At 38.8% G+C, this 15,195-nt stretch overlaps 2 protein-coding genes across 3 annotated transcripts in view; one reads left to right on the top strand and one right to left on the bottom strand.

Moving 5' to 3' along the window:
* Positions 1-7,173: 7,173 nt before the first annotated feature.
* RAG2 (recombination activating 2) lies at positions 7,174-14,548 on the bottom strand. 2 transcript variants are annotated; one of them, XM_021076940.2, is made up of 2 exons: positions 14,377-14,548; positions 7,174-10,182 (listed from the first exon to the last, which is right to left on the bottom strand). In XM_021076940.2, exon 2 carries the CDS (start codon positions 10,150-10,152, stop codon positions 8,569-8,571), a length of 1,584 nt encoding a protein of 527 aa, XP_020932599.1. In that variant the 5' UTR covers positions 10,153-10,182; positions 14,377-14,548; the 3' UTR covers positions 7,174-8,568. The 2 variants fall into 2 exon arrangements, with proteins under 2 accessions (XP_020932599.1, NP_001121953.1); NM_001128481.1 differs by lacking the exon at positions 14,377-14,548 and having other exon boundaries at positions 8,569-10,152.
* Positions 10,520-15,195, top strand: part of IFTAP (intraflagellar transport associated protein) — a 77,900-nt gene continuing 73,224 nt past the window's right edge. The window contains 1 exon segment of the mRNA XM_021083175.2: positions 10,520-10,635. The gene's annotated coding sequence lies outside the window, so the exon portion shown is untranslated.

Raw genomic sequence — 15,195 nt, 5'->3', positions numbered from 1 at the left:
TGCCCTCAATGTTGTGATTGTAATATCTAGCCCTGGTTTTACATTCAAGTTTTGTTTTATGTTGGCAATGCCCATTGTAAATGCAACCATGTACTCTAGGGAAATTTACCACACTGAATGGAGCTTTTTTTTTTTTTTTTTTTTTTTTTTTTTTTTTTTTTTAAATATAGACTGGGACTTGAGAAGTGCCATGCATTTTTCTCCCATGAAACCTAATTCTGCAAGTTTGCTTGCTAACCCACTGAGGTGCACTGCAGGGACCAGTGATAATGGCTGATGAAAATTGATGAATGGTTGGTATGAGGTCAAAAAGCACTTGGGGATTAATAAATATGTACTGAGAAGCAAGAGCAGGAGGAAAAGATGTCTTTTCCTTCCAGGTGAACTGAAATTTAGTTTGGCCTCAATTTGTTTTCACAAAATATATATGAAGATAAAGATTTTTTTGGTTGAGCTTGTGTGATCAAACAGAATTCAAATTACACACAGCTAAGAGGCAGGATTTGTCAGCACCAGAAGTGGTTGCGAGAATGAATCGCCATTTAGAGACAAGTGATTTTCGATTGCAGATATGTCTGTGTCTTCGGTTATGGTATGAGAGGTGGTCTGTTCTTTCAATGTTAAGAGATTTTTAAACAAGAGTGGCTATTTTGTCCCTATTTTAACTTTTTCATTTAACTATGTTAATCTACATAAATATACCTCAATCATGTTTGGTGAGATTTTTCTTTTTGTGGAATTGCAGTTCACTTTATTTCCATACAAATAATGGTAAAGTTTGTTTAATGGCTCCGAAGGGTCTTCCTCTTCTTTTTCTATTCTTTACTTTTTTATTTGGTTTCAGAAAAGTTCAGGTACTAGGATGCAAAGATTTAATTTGATGATTTGATGAAAGGGATCTGTATTTCCATGTCAGATATTTTTACATTGAAATATGTGTCTCAATACTTATTTTTATATTTTTGTATTTCTCTTTATTAGTATTATGGTCATTGGTAACAGTTTTATGTTTAAGTATTTGAAATAAAAATTTTAAATTTGGAAATAGTAGGTATTGTGATTTATATTCAAATAATGATATTGACTGCAATATTTAAAAAATGAAGTAATGTTTTTTTCATGAGGGAAATACAAAATAATTTGGTGATCTTATAATAAAAGGCAACAGAATAGTATAATTTATATTCATGCAGGAAGAGACAATTTGGTTCCAGATGGTTTAGGTAAATGTAGGATTTGAGAATGAGTAGTATTTAAACTCCTTTGAGACTCTAATAAAAATATGACCCTGTTCCCCAGAAAATTCACACATTCATATACTTAACATTTTGATCAAAGCGGGTGATGTGTCCAGGACCACACAGGTAATGGCAGAAGTGAGCTAGAGCTCAGGTTCTTTGATCAGTGCTCTTCCTGGTGATGACAACAACGACAGCAGCAATAACAGTAGTAATAGCTACCAGTAAGGGAGGTAAGCATTTTGCATATGAGATTTTCTCATTTGAGCCTTTTGGAATCTGTCCCATCATTTTCTTTATGTTATACATGAGGTCACTGAAGCTTATCTCAGCCAAAAAACAGGGAACCAGGAGTTCCCGTCATGGCTCAGTGGTAAGGAACCCGACTGCTATCTGTAATAACGTAGGTTCAATCCCTGGCCTTGATCGGTGGGTTAAGGATCCAGCGTTGCTATGAGATGCAGTGTAGGTTGCATATGCTGCTCAGAGCCCACATTGCCGTGGCTGTGGCATAGGCTGGAAGCTATAGCTCTAATTCAACCCCTAGCCTGGGAACTTCCATATGCCTGGGGGTGGGGCCCTAAAAGGACAGAAACCAAAACAAAAACAGGGAAGCACATCTTCACAATTTACCCTCTATCTCTGTCCATCTTATTTTCACACTAGTCTGTCACCACATCATCCATGAACTTTCAAGAAACTTAGTGCCACCTTTGCTGGAGACATCCCAGCTCCCTCCTGCACAGAGCAGAGATTCAGCCTGGCTGCTTCCATGCAACCATATCAGTTTTTAAAATACTGAAATATGTTTGCATTTGGTAAATAGCACATGCCCCAAAGGACCAGTACCCTTCCTATTCCTGCAGCCCTGCCCCATCCCCCAGGAACTCAGATCCACTAGTAACAAGTTAACTCTTGGCACAGCAGGGGGCCTTAAGGACTGTTCCAGCACCTTCTTTGATTGATTTTTTTTTTTTTTTAAATCCTACCATCCTTGCCTTGTTCTATTCCTCCCACCCCAGGTTTATTGAGGTATTATTAACAAATAAAATTATGTATATTTAAAGAGATGACTTGATATAAACATACATGGTAAAATACCACAAAATACTTCCACAAGTTAATTAGCTCATTCAGGGCCTCACATATTTACCTTTTCTTTGCATGTGTGGAGAACACTTAAGAGCTATTCTCTTAAATCTCAGGTGTGCAAGACAGAACGGGATTGTTATTATAGTCGCCATGCCATGTATTAGATACTCAGAATTTACTCATCTGACAATTAAAAGTTTTTACCCTTTGACCAAGTATTTGAATATTACCCCTGCATTTGAGGATAAAGCATTTTCTTACACTTTAAAGCCTAGCTAAATTCTATATCTTTTTTGACTCCCTTTGTACTTCAGCCTATATAAAAAAATTTTTTTTTAATTTATTGGGGATATAGTTGATTTACGATGTTGTATTAGCTTTAGGTGTACAGCAAAGTGAATCAGCCATACATATACATATATCCACTCTTTCTTCCCCCATAGATCACTGAGCAGACTTCCCTATACTATACAGTAGGCCCTTGTTATTTATCTACACTATAAATAGTAGTGTGCATGTGCCAACTCTATTCTCACAATTTATCTCTTCCCCTATGCTTTCCCCTTTGGTAACCCTAAGTTTGACCTCGAAATCTTTGAGTCTGTTTCTTTCCTACAAACAAATTCTTTTGTATCACTTTTTATTAGATTCCACATATAAGTGATATCATATATTTGTCTTTGCCTAGCTGTCTTCACTCAATATGATAATCTCTGGGTCCATCCATGTTGCTGCATATGGCATTATTTCATTCTTTTTTATGGCTGAGTAATATTCCACTGAATATACCACATCTTTATCTACCCCTCTGTTGATGGACATTTAGGTTGTTTCCATCTTTTGGCTACTGCAAATAGTTCTGAAATTGACAGCACTAACAGCCTGAACCTAGGCAGAACACAGATTGAGACTCGAACCCATGTGCTAGGACTTGAACCCAGCCTAAACCCAGATTGGAACTTGAACCCATGTTCTGGAACTCGAACCCAGCCTAAACCCAGATTGGGATTTGAACCCACAGTTATAAATTAGAATCATTCACCCGGTGTCTGGATACACTGAGGTTCAAGTTCTTCGTGCCTCCTCTCAGCAGGAATTCAGTGAGAGACAAAGTAATAGGCAAGAAATAGATTTATTAAGATAGGACGTTTGTGAGAGACACAAGCGGGCCGGCGTGGAAGCTCTGCCCCCCGAGGATTAGGTGGGCTACAGTTTAATCATCTAAGACGAGAGGGGCTTGAAAAAGGCTGCCTCTTCCTTTCTAGGAGTAGTAACTCCTCCTTGGTGTCTGGTAAGGTATCAGCAGAAGGGTGGTCCTCAAACTTCTGCCCTTGGTCTGAATCTGAAGGCAGGCCTCACCCCCACCCCCCATGACCTGAGGCAATTCTCGCACCTCCACTCGTCAAGCAAGGCTGCCTTGTTCGGATGGCTTTTTTTTTTTTTTTAATTTTTTTATTTTCCCACTGTACAGCAAGGGGGTCAGGTTATCCTTACATGTATACATTACAATTACATTTTTTCCCCCACCCTTTGTTCTGTTGCAACATGAGTATCTAGACAACGTTCTCAATGCTATTCAGCAGGATCTCCTTGTATATCTATTCTAAGTAGTGTCTGGTAAGTCCAAGCTCCTGATCCCTCCGACGGGACACCATCAAACTCCTAGAAGAAAACATAGGCAAAACACTCTCTGACATCAACATCATGAATATTTTCTCGGATGGCTTTTTTTGAGAAATTTATTAACTTACAGTGATCTCCCAACATTCCCTAGATTTCCCTCTCTATCTATGATCCTTTACTGGGACTTCCACTACTACCTGTGCCTCCTCCATCCCTATCAGTTCCAGCCTATTTTTTAAACAAATATTTATAGGAGGCCTTCTATGAGCAGGCAAGATATGTCTGGCACTGGAAGTACAGTTGTGAGCAACACAGATGGTTTCTGCTCACAAAGAGCTGGGTAGAGGTAGGCACTGAATCCACAGTAAGTCTAAAAATGCATAATTCCACACTCTGGTAGGTGTTATGAAGGAAACGACTAGGTGCAGTGGAAGTGTAATGAGATAATGGAATTTAAACTGGGAAGTCAGAGAACCTATATAGACTAGCCAGCCTTTTAAAAAGAGCGTTACTGATAACCTTTCATTCCTATTCTCACAAATTATAGTTTTAAATGAATACGCATTTGCTGGATTAATATCTGGAGACAGAATGAGGTATTAGTACTCTTAGAAATAAATGGACTTAATATATCTGATATGATGTTTCCTGACAGAATTAGGTTTGGGAAAATGTAATATCGTCTACGGGAAATTCCAAGTCAAGAAGCAATGCTCTATGCTGGAATGGAATTTGGTGGCATATAAATAACTTGGAATTCTTGTCACTGTGGTTTAGAAAGACTGCCTGTTCTATCTAAATTTACCATGATATGCATTTTAATCCTGTGTGAACTCATTTCACTAAAAAAGAGAATAAATTTAACCCAAGTCTTCATTTCATCTCTTTCTGTGAATTTCACCATACTTTTGTTTTTTAAGTTCGGTGAGATGAGATAGTTTGATTGATCAAGATATTTTGAACACGAGGGATGTATTTCCACATCTTATCTTTCATTATTAAAGAATTGAAAAGATAGTAAGACAACTGCAGGAGAGAGTACATTTCAGTTCATATACAGTGAACTTAATTCAGGAAACATTTTCCTGAGCAGCTATAATGTAACAGAAACCATGCTTGATATTAAGGACACAAAGTTGCTTTCTTTTTCTTTTCTTTTTTTTTTCTTTTTTTTTTTTTTTGTCCTGTCTTTTTAGGGCACACCCACTGCACATGGAGGTTCCCAGGCTAGGTGTTGAATCAGAGCTGTGGCTGCCAGTCTACATACACCACAGCCACAGCAATGCAGGATCTGAGCCACGTCTGTGACCTACACAACAGCTCACAGCAACACCAGATCCTTAACCCACTGAGCAAGGCCAAGGATTGAACCTGAGTCCTCATGGATACCGGTTGGGTTTGTTAACCACCGTGCCACGACGTGAACTCCCCCAAAGTTGCTTTCTAAAAACCCACTGCCGAACAGAGAAGGCAAGTGAATAAATGTTATGTGAGTTGCTAAATGCTGTGAAAAGACAGAGACAAGAGAGATGGTTTGGCCACAAAGCTGAATGTTTCACTCTGCTTGGGCTGAAGTCTTCCCTGAGAACCTCAATATTGAATGAAATCTTGAAGGATAATAATTATTCACCAGGGGAAAGTGTTTTCCAGATGGAAGACGTACAGCTTTGATAAGGAATCAAGTCCAAAAGGGTAAAGGGAAAGGGGCGGGCCTGGAGAATCATCTGATACTGTACTGAGGCATTTGGTAATTTTCTTCTGAGTCTAGAAGCAGAGATTTGTAAGCACTACAGCTATCGAGGAAGTGATGGGGTTCAGAGAAGGATCCCTGGAGGGAGTAGGCATCTGAACTGGGATGGAAAGAGTGGATAGGAATGGACCGATGGACTAGGTTCTTGGTAGGAGCTGTTAAGTACAAGAGGGGAGGTCTGCCCTGCAGAATGAATGACTTGCCCCAAAGCTCTGAGTATGCAGGAAACAACGAGGGGTGTTCATCAGAAATGGTATTAGTTTGGCATTTTTGGAGATTGAGCACAAAGTATGATGAGTGTAGTAAAACAGAAGAAAGCAGGAGGGAACAGGTCAACATGGTATAAATAAAGCTGTGTGTGATTTTATTGCGTAGATGGAAACCTGGGAGCCCTGACCCCGCTCACCTCTCCAGGCTCATGCCACTCTCCACACCCCTTGTTTACTCTGTTCTCACCAGACTGATGTTCTTTCAGTTCCTCAAACTTGACAAGCTTCATTTCACCCTCCAGACAAACTACTCCTTTTTCACTCTACTTTCCCTTCTAACACACTGAACTCATTTGTACTTGTAGATGAGTATAGTGCCTTAAAATGGTCACCCTGGAAAGCCGTATACTTATTTATTGGTATCATTCTTGTGTAAACACATTTGGGGACTTACCTTTAGAATCTGTCTGTGAGGCATATCAGAAAATCCATTTTATTAGCTTGTATTCAGGTTTCATTTTTGGCCTAAAGTGACAATATAATACTGAGATTTACTAGGCCTTGAACAACATTTGTCCGTTTCTAGAAACCAAACCCAAAGGAGGAAGAGGCACAAATATTGAGTATCTTCAAAGGGATGTCCCATAGGCTCTGAAAGTGATTAAAAAGTGAGTCCTAGAAATGCTTTAGGCAAAAGCATTATATTGTCAGAATAAGTGAGCAATTGTCTAATGTGGTTTATTTGAAAGTTTGTATATGCTTAGTAAAAAGGAAATTTTATTATCTTTAAGTCACATCTGGTGGACTCATTGGTAAGATGACTTACAAAAACCTATTTTTACTCAAATTTCTGGTAAGTAAAACCAAAATACTTGCTCTTCTCTCTCTCTCTCTCTCTCTCACACACACACACACACACACACACACACACACACAGAGCACCTGTGTTAATGAGCTCTGACCTTAAATGCAGAACCCAGTGAGTTTATAGTTGAATTGGTCAGATTGTATGTTGATCTCACCTACTACACAACAAATATAGGTAATTATTTTTTTAGCCTCTTGGTCACCGTAGACAAATAAAGATAAGGGAAAGTATACACTACTTGAGGGAACCCTGTGAAGGATATTTCAGCTCCAATTTACACCACTTTCTACTAACAGATAAAAAATAAATCAGAGTGATCCTGTGAAAATTAAACAGTATAATTTTGCCTGTAACTGGGTAACTAGAAATGTTAATAATTGGAATAAGTAAATATAAACAGGAAACATCTTCATATTTTATTTTATATAGGTGACAGAAACAATAAAAAATCAAAACAATGGTATAGCAAATTACTCAAATATTCATCAAGCAACATTACTGAAACAAAGCGAATATGATTTAATTTCTATAAATTAATTTCAGTATCTGAGACATGGAACTATTAGCAGAAAAATTTGTTTCAGGATTTTCATCTTCTGTATGGTCCATCGTTCCCCCAAATTTGGCAATAGTACCTTAGACACTATGGTTTAATTGCTTAGGCTAAAGTGAAATTCTTTTCCAAAAAAAAAAATACTCCAGGAGGGAAGATATTTGTATCTAAGTTCACCTAATGTCATGAGGTCTCAAAATTAACAGTCCTTTTCATTTTAATTCTAGCAAGCATCTAATTGAAACTTAGCAAGCTCACTGATCCTACAGCCTTAATTGGCAGCAAACTCCATGTATTAACTGGACTCATAAACACACAGAAATTTCTTTTTCCCCCTTTAAAATATTCTACCTATCAACTTTATCATATTCTTTAAACTTTTGTTGTTTGGGTAAGTAATCAATATTAATTGGGGAAATTATTTCTCCATGAGATTTATACGATGGTTCTTTCTTAGTGTACTCTCACTCCTCTCCTTGTTTTAGAGAGCTTCATAACACTGGACAGCAGTTTTCATTAAATCTCCCAAAGAATTGAAACAAGTAACTAGCTTTGGTTTATTATTTGGGGGATCCTTTGAGGAAAGGGCATGTGGATAGCTTGATAAAATGTTCCAAATTTGATATAGATTCCTTTCCTCTTCCTTCATATCAATGGAGATTATCTATATACCATCTATCTACCTACCTATCATCTATATATCTTACCTATCTATCTCCTTATCTATCTCCTTATAGCTTTTTCTGTACATGGGCATAACCAAAGGGCCATGTTGGAGTTACAGCATCAAGCAACATCAACCAAATTGCTACATCATGCAAAAGAATTCCTTTAATTCCTTTAGCTCTTAGTTTCTCTACTGTTTAAACTTGTCTCAACTATTCTATAGATTATTTGTTACCGAAAGTCATATAATGGACATAAGCATACATTAGTTATTACTACTGTCTCAGTGTTGAACATTCCTTGAACAAAGAAATTCAGATCAAAAATACTCACTGAAGATCCTTTGAGTAAAGAATTTTCAAAATATTATAGGTCCTATATAAGTCTAAACACAATGACTGTATTTTGTATTGCATTATAAGACTTTTCTCTGGAACTTAATTCATATAACTAAAAGAAAACAGATATTTTCAATAACAAAAATAAGAATATAATTTTTATCATTGTCAGGATTCTTGAAAATATGTTTAAAAACCTGATGCACTTGGATCAGAAAAGCTTTTGTGAAACTAATCGAATAATCTTCTAAGAAAGGATTTCTTGGCAGGGGTAATAATTTTCCCAGAACCTTTTTTGTGGAGGGATTTCAGTGGAGGCTTTTTTAAGGGTAAAACTCTTTTGGGGGTTTGCAGTGCTCTTGCTATCTCCACATGCTCCTTGCAGTAATACTTGCTGCTTCCTTCTGACAGATGGATGAGTGTGTGTTCTGCCAGATCCATGCACTGGGCATGGACCCAATGCCCATCTCCATGAGAGCAGTAGATCATGGCAGGTTTGTTGAGCTCAGTTGAATAAAATGGTACCCAAGTGTTGATATCCATATCACAAGTAGGGCAGCATGTAATCCAGTAGCCCGTCTCAGACTCATCTTCCTCATCATCTTCGTTATAGGTGTCAAATTCATCATCACCATCAAAACTATTTGCTTCTGCACTGAAACAAAATTCTTCTGAGTCTTCAAAGGGAGTGGAGTCCCCTGGATCTTCTGTTGATGTCTGACTATTTGTGAATGTTTTTTGATCTTCGTTCACATCGTCTTCAGTACATTTCAATGTATAGAAATAGAATGCTTCTGAAAGAGCCTGTTTATTGTCTCCTGGTATGCCAAGGAAAACGGTTCCATTTCCCATGTTGCTTCCAAACCATATCTTGCTGTGCTTAATATCTGGGGTCCAATCTGGAGTTTCCATCTCATGAATTCCTATCTTGTTGTCCTTGAAAGAGATGATGTTGCAGACCATTCTTTTTTGATTTTCAAGCTGATAGCCACCAACAATAACAAATTCATCACTGCTCGTTTGAGTCAGGATTGCACTGGAGACAGAGATTCCTCCTGGCAGGACTGTGCAAGTCACAGCTGGGCTACCCAGGGGGAGATCAACCCTTATTTTATATAGATTGGCAGGACGGATGTTATTGGCAAGTGAGTGTCCTCCTAAAATATAAATGGTATCATTTCTGGCAATGGAGACATGAAAAGATAGCCCATCTTGAAGTTCTGGAAGAATGTATGATGTAGAGCAACCAAATTCAAAATCTACCAAGAAAATGTGGGGCAGGCAGTCAGCTACACTATTCCATTTTTCTGTGGTTCTTTGAGCAGAAGGGATGTATGACCGTCCTCCAAAGAGAACACCCATACTTTTCCCTCGACTATACACGACATCAATGGAATGACCATATCTGCCTTCAGGAACATCTCCTACCAAGTCTTTCTCTCTGCAGCGAAAAGTAACTTTTTTGTTGTTCTTGCAAACCACAGACATGACATAAATCTTATCCGAAAGCTCATTATTTGGTGTTTTCCCTCCATGGATGATGTACTGATGTTTTTCAGACTCTAAGCTGCTTTTGAATGTGCAAGTGGCTGGGTAGCGGAGAGGAGGAAGGTAGCAGGAATCCTTAGAGAAAAGTGCAGGCTTCAGTTTGAGATGGTTATGCTTTACATCAAAATGAAAAACTCCAGTGGGGCAGGACCTCTTGGGCCAGCCTTTTTGGCCAAAGAAGAAGATTTGCCCATCAAAATTCATCAATGAGAAGCCTGGCTGAATTAAGGCCATGTTATTACCAACTGTTATCATCTGTAGTGACATTTTCTGACAGTGGGTAGCTCTTTTTTTTATCTGAAAGAATTAAAAAACATTTTTTAAACTTACTATATCTCTTCATTAAAATCACTGTGTTTAGATCACCTCACACATAAAAAGCCTGTTAAAAAAAGAGAGTTGTTCCACAAGCTTGCAGTGGGATTGAATTAGCAAAAATCCAGACAGCTGGGTAAAGAAAACGCCACAGAACCTTCCTGCCTAATACAATCCATGCAGCTGGGACAAGTTTAAGACGTGGACTGGCCTCCCTTAGATTTCTGGGAACTGTAGTCCTTTTCCCTTAAAGACTAACCACTTGTCCCCAGAAAGAACTACATTTCCCAGGAATCCATTCTCTATGGGATGTGTGGCTACAGAGTTTGCCTTTATTGCTCCAGGAAAGAAGTCTTTAAGAGTCTCTCTGAATAAAGACGCCAAGAGTGCGAAGTGACTAGATGGAAGCCAAGGCGAAAAACTAGGGAATGGGAGGTGAGAATGGCTGACGTAGACCCAATATCCAGGTTATGGGAAAGCCGAGGCACGCGAAGGGGCATCAGGCTACCCCGGGCCAGTGTCCTTGGAGCCTCTCCGGAGGACTCCTAAACCCGGGACCCAGCAGGATGCACGCCTTCTGGCCTGGGTGCGGTTGCTTGGAAACCGCAGCCTGAAGGGACGCCACGCGGAAGTGTCCTCAGGGACTCCTGGCTAGATGCTCTGGAGTTCGACTCAGAATTGCCCCTCTGGACATCCTGAGGTGGCTGGGGCGGGGTTTGAGGGGGCACGAGGGTACAAAAGCTGTGACTATGTTGCAGAAGCAAAGGATCTGTCTATGAATACCTGGAGTGCAGGGAAGAATTTACCTGATAAATGATTTTTACTCTACTCTTGTTTTTAGTCATGGAAAAGAGTACATAGACTTTAGTAAGTACTAACCACGCCAAAGGCCCTCTGTTTTTCCAACTGCTTTTACTCCGGTGTTTAGAGTTCTAGGGAGGCTGAGAAGTTTCCTAAACACCTCTCTCACTCCCTCTCCTTCCCTCTCTCACCCTCTCCCTCCCTTCTGCCCTCTCTTTGGAGAGGAAAACAGAGTTAATGGCTGTTATTTCAGATCTCTCTTTCCTGCCCCAGAACCTTGAAGTAATTCTTCAGTAATCCTGTAGTAAGCTGGCACTAAGCAAAGAGGTATCAGAATTATTCAGAATGCAACATTTCTATGATTTTTTAAAAAGTTATTTACTAGATGAAGTAGTTTTTGTTTTTGTTTTTGGTCTTTTGTCCTTTTAGGGCCACACTTGCGGCATATGGAGGTTCCCAGGCTAGGGGGTCTAATCAGAGCTGTAGCCACCAGCCTACACCACAGCCACAGCACCGCCAGATCCGAGCCACATCTGCGACCTACACCACAGCTCACGGCAACGCCAGATCCTGAACCCACTGAGGGAGTCCAGGGATCGAACCCGCAACCTCATGGTTCCTAGTTTTATTCATTTCTGCTGTGCCATGACGGGAACTCCAAATTTTACTTTTTAAAAATATTACCTGTGTCGGAGAGATGTCAGGAGCGTCAAAGAGAGAAATACACTCTCTGTTTGCAGAGTGGAGTCCTACACACTAAAAATTAAAGGAAACAAAATAGACAGCTTCCTTGACTTTTAAGAATAAACTGTTAATATGCTTCAAAAACAGTATAAATGGTGTCTAAGAGTATGGACTTCGAAGGCTTACTGGCTAGATTCAATGAAATAATTTTCCTTACATCACAGGTTGATGTAAGTTATGATTATAAATTGATACACACAAAGCACTTAGGGCTTTGTCCATTCTAAGTCATAGTTAGCTGTGAGGCTTATGCTTGAACTTGGAAAAAGTAAGGCTGTCAGTGCACAGTTACCTGCAGTCATGACAGATAGTGTTTATAATATTGGAGATGATTTGAAGGGCTGGAATCTGGGAATCTGGTCAGTGAGTGTAGACTGAGAATTTTTTAGACTAGTGAGAATTGGATAAGCATATGCAGCAGAGGTGGTGGTGGTGAATTCAATTTAAATAACAGGAAATATTTCATTCTTCTTGTTACCCTTTCGGTAACCCTTCACTAAATATGCAGACTCTGAAGCTGGATTGTCTAAGTTCCAATTTGGGCTCTAAAACTTATTTGCTGTGTAATCATCTTGGACAAGTTATTTTCTCTCTTATCTGAGAAATAGAGATAATGTTACTACCTATTCCTTGGGTTGTTTTTGAGAATAAATGTGATACACATGTAAATCATGTAGCACATAGTCATAATAAGTATCCAATAAATGTTAGTTGATACTATAATTAATAATTATTACCCCTGCAGGGGCTCCTTGACCCATTTGAAATCTATGGCCAGTCTAATGAGATGCTGATGGGGCTTTTTTCCTTGAAGATCAGATGTAGCTAATTGCTAATTATTTTCTTCTACTTACCATTTTTAGCTTACCTGGGAGATTTCTCAAGGTGTGCTATTTTAATAATCATCTTGTGGGTTATTAAACCAAGTGAGGAAATGGTGAATGAGAAGGATTATTACTAAGGTTACAAAATCAAGCCCCTTTCTTTTTTAGACCATGGTGGTTTGTAGGTTTAGCAACTCGCCATATGAAATAATCTGGGCAAGTGTTTTATGTATTCGTGGACTGTCCAAGCGCACATAAGACACAGCATCTGTGCAGTCAAGAAAAGTCTTGCCATAGGAACTAAAGGGAAATATTGTTGATGCTCAATTCAGTAAATGAAAACCATACCCGATTACACTCAGCATAATGTGTGATGATTTTCAGAGAGTTGCCCACTTTTGGTCTGAGGGAGTGCCCAAACTGCTTGTTTTAAACACTTGTGAAGACTATTATTGGGCTAGAAAGCAAGCTTTACAGACGTGATGGATCCCAGATCTCAAGGGGTGAACATATACCAAGAGCACTTGCTTTTAAACAGCAAATTTAAAAACATTTTCATTGTAGTCTTTTGGCTTCCTTTTCATGTTCATAGGGATTTTGGCCGCTCATAAGTGAAAACATGGTTATTGTAGGTTAAACAGAAACATTTTCTTGGGCACGACGTAGGAGTACTACCTTTTTTTATAGCTTATTTTCGGTCCCCGAAGATTTCTGACCTGTTCTCCCTTTGGTGTCCTGCTTTTAGCTTATCTCATAATTTTAGGGCCCTAAAAATCATAGTAAAGCTGAATACTATTAAGATGAATTACTTGTTCTTGTAACACAGTTCAAATATTTGTATATTTAATTTTTAAATTACCCATTTTAAACCATTACCAGATGACTTATGTATGTAAAGAATGAACAGGAACATTGAAAGTGTTTTCACATGATTTTACCGTATTTGTTTAGTTTTTGCAATTTTGCTTTACTAACAGGAGTAGACTATGGTATATTTTCCATGGTTTTAATGTGACTCTATTAGTCACATCTTGGGTTTTCAAGGAGTTTTTAATTATACTAGAACTATAGTAATCTATCAAAGTGGTTTTCTTTAAATAGGCCATATGAAAACAGATTTTGAAAAAGAAGTTCTTTAACTTTGGGAAGTTTCAAAGTCAACACATTAAAGATTCTTTTTAAAAGACAGAAAGAGAGGACCAATAAATTTATACAAGTTTTCCAACCCCATGCTAACATTCCTCAGCAGGGAGATTTTCATCTATTCATTGTGAAGCTAGGGCAGAGCTGGGAATCAAAAGAGAACTAATGGTGTGAGGTCTGGGTTTGTAGTTTCCTATGCCTGAACTGACTCTTTTTTTCTTCTGAAGAAAGCTCCTATACTCTGAAGTATTAAATCCTACTGATCAGTGTTGCCCATGTTTTCCAGATTGCTCCAAAATAGCAGGTAACTGCTGTCTTTTAGTGTATGAACTAATAGTAACGTGCACCTTTAATCCGGTTTGTGGCATATATCATTTGATTTTTTTTTTCCCAGTAAAACCAGGGTTAGGTCTTCCTTCTGACCCTTATGCCAGAGAGGCCTTTGTGTAACAAGATTACTACGTAGACGCTGATGCCACAGGAATAACATCCTTGCAGCAGCCTGAGACCAGAAAACCCCTCTCTTTTCCAAGTTCTACACTATCCCTTCCCCACTGGACACCCAGTCCCACTGGGCGGAGGGGGGGCCGCATCTTTTCCTTGAAGTTGACAAACGTAGACTCCCATCTTTTAGCTCTGGTAGAAATGAAGTTATTGGACCTACCTGAAGGCCAGAGGGGCTGCTCACCCTTCTCTGAGTCTTTGCCGCTAAACCAAGTGTTAAGTGTCAGCACGTGGGAAGACTCACTGACTGCTCACTCTGACCGTGGTGAGCAGAAGGACGACAGTAAAGAGAGTGTGTGTGTGCCTACAGATGTTCTAGTGAGCACTGATCTAACGGGAGTAACTGACTGTGACCTTTTTTTTTTTTTTTCCTTTAGATGGTTGAGGGAGATATTCACCAGGGTGCATCCTCAAGATTTAACTATTTCCTTACTGGTGAGCAATGCAAACATAATCTATTTGTCTTTAAAGACAAAAAAAAACCCCAAAAAACAAAACAAAACAAAAAAACCAAACTGGTAGAAACCTGGTTTACTAGAAGCATTTTAGAGAAATGAGTGTAACTAATATGATTTAAATAAATACTATCATAATTCAAACAGGAAATTATTTTTCCTAAAGCAGAAACTGCTACCACGAATGACAGATATTTTGATTCTGACTTGCTCTTCAATGGTCTCATATTCTTTGATATTAGGCTCAGAAGGAGTTCTAATTATTGGAAGCCGACTGCTAACTTTGTATCCGGGAATCATTGTGTAATCTTGTACAGTGGAATGATCAAGAAAATTGGCTTCAGAGTCCACCTGACCTGATTTTCTCTACCAGCTTTGCCATTTTCTGGGTGGAGTCATCTTCAATCCTTAAGCTTCTATTTCTGCATCTCTGAAATGGGGATTAATAGAAATACTTACCTAAAAAAGATTGCTGCAGAAAGATTAAATGGGATAATATCTTTCAAGTGCTCAGCCAAGGAAAA

The sequence above is a fragment of the Sus scrofa genome, chromosome 2 (genome assembly GCF_054392235.1).
Source record: "Sus scrofa isolate SSC_HxYL_T2T_F1_AM1 chromosome 2, Sscrofa_HxYL_maternal_Yorkshire_Landrace_v2.0, whole genome shotgun sequence".
Taxonomy (NCBI): Eukaryota; Metazoa; Chordata; class Mammalia; order Artiodactyla; family Suidae; genus Sus; species Sus scrofa.
This window is presented reverse-complemented; position numbering and strand designations above follow the sequence as displayed.

Excerpts from the sequence above, each read along its gene's own strand:
- RAG2 (XM_021076940.2), bottom strand. The coding sequence starts at position 10,152 with ATGTCACTACAGATGATAACAGTTGGTAATAACATGGCCTTAATTCAG.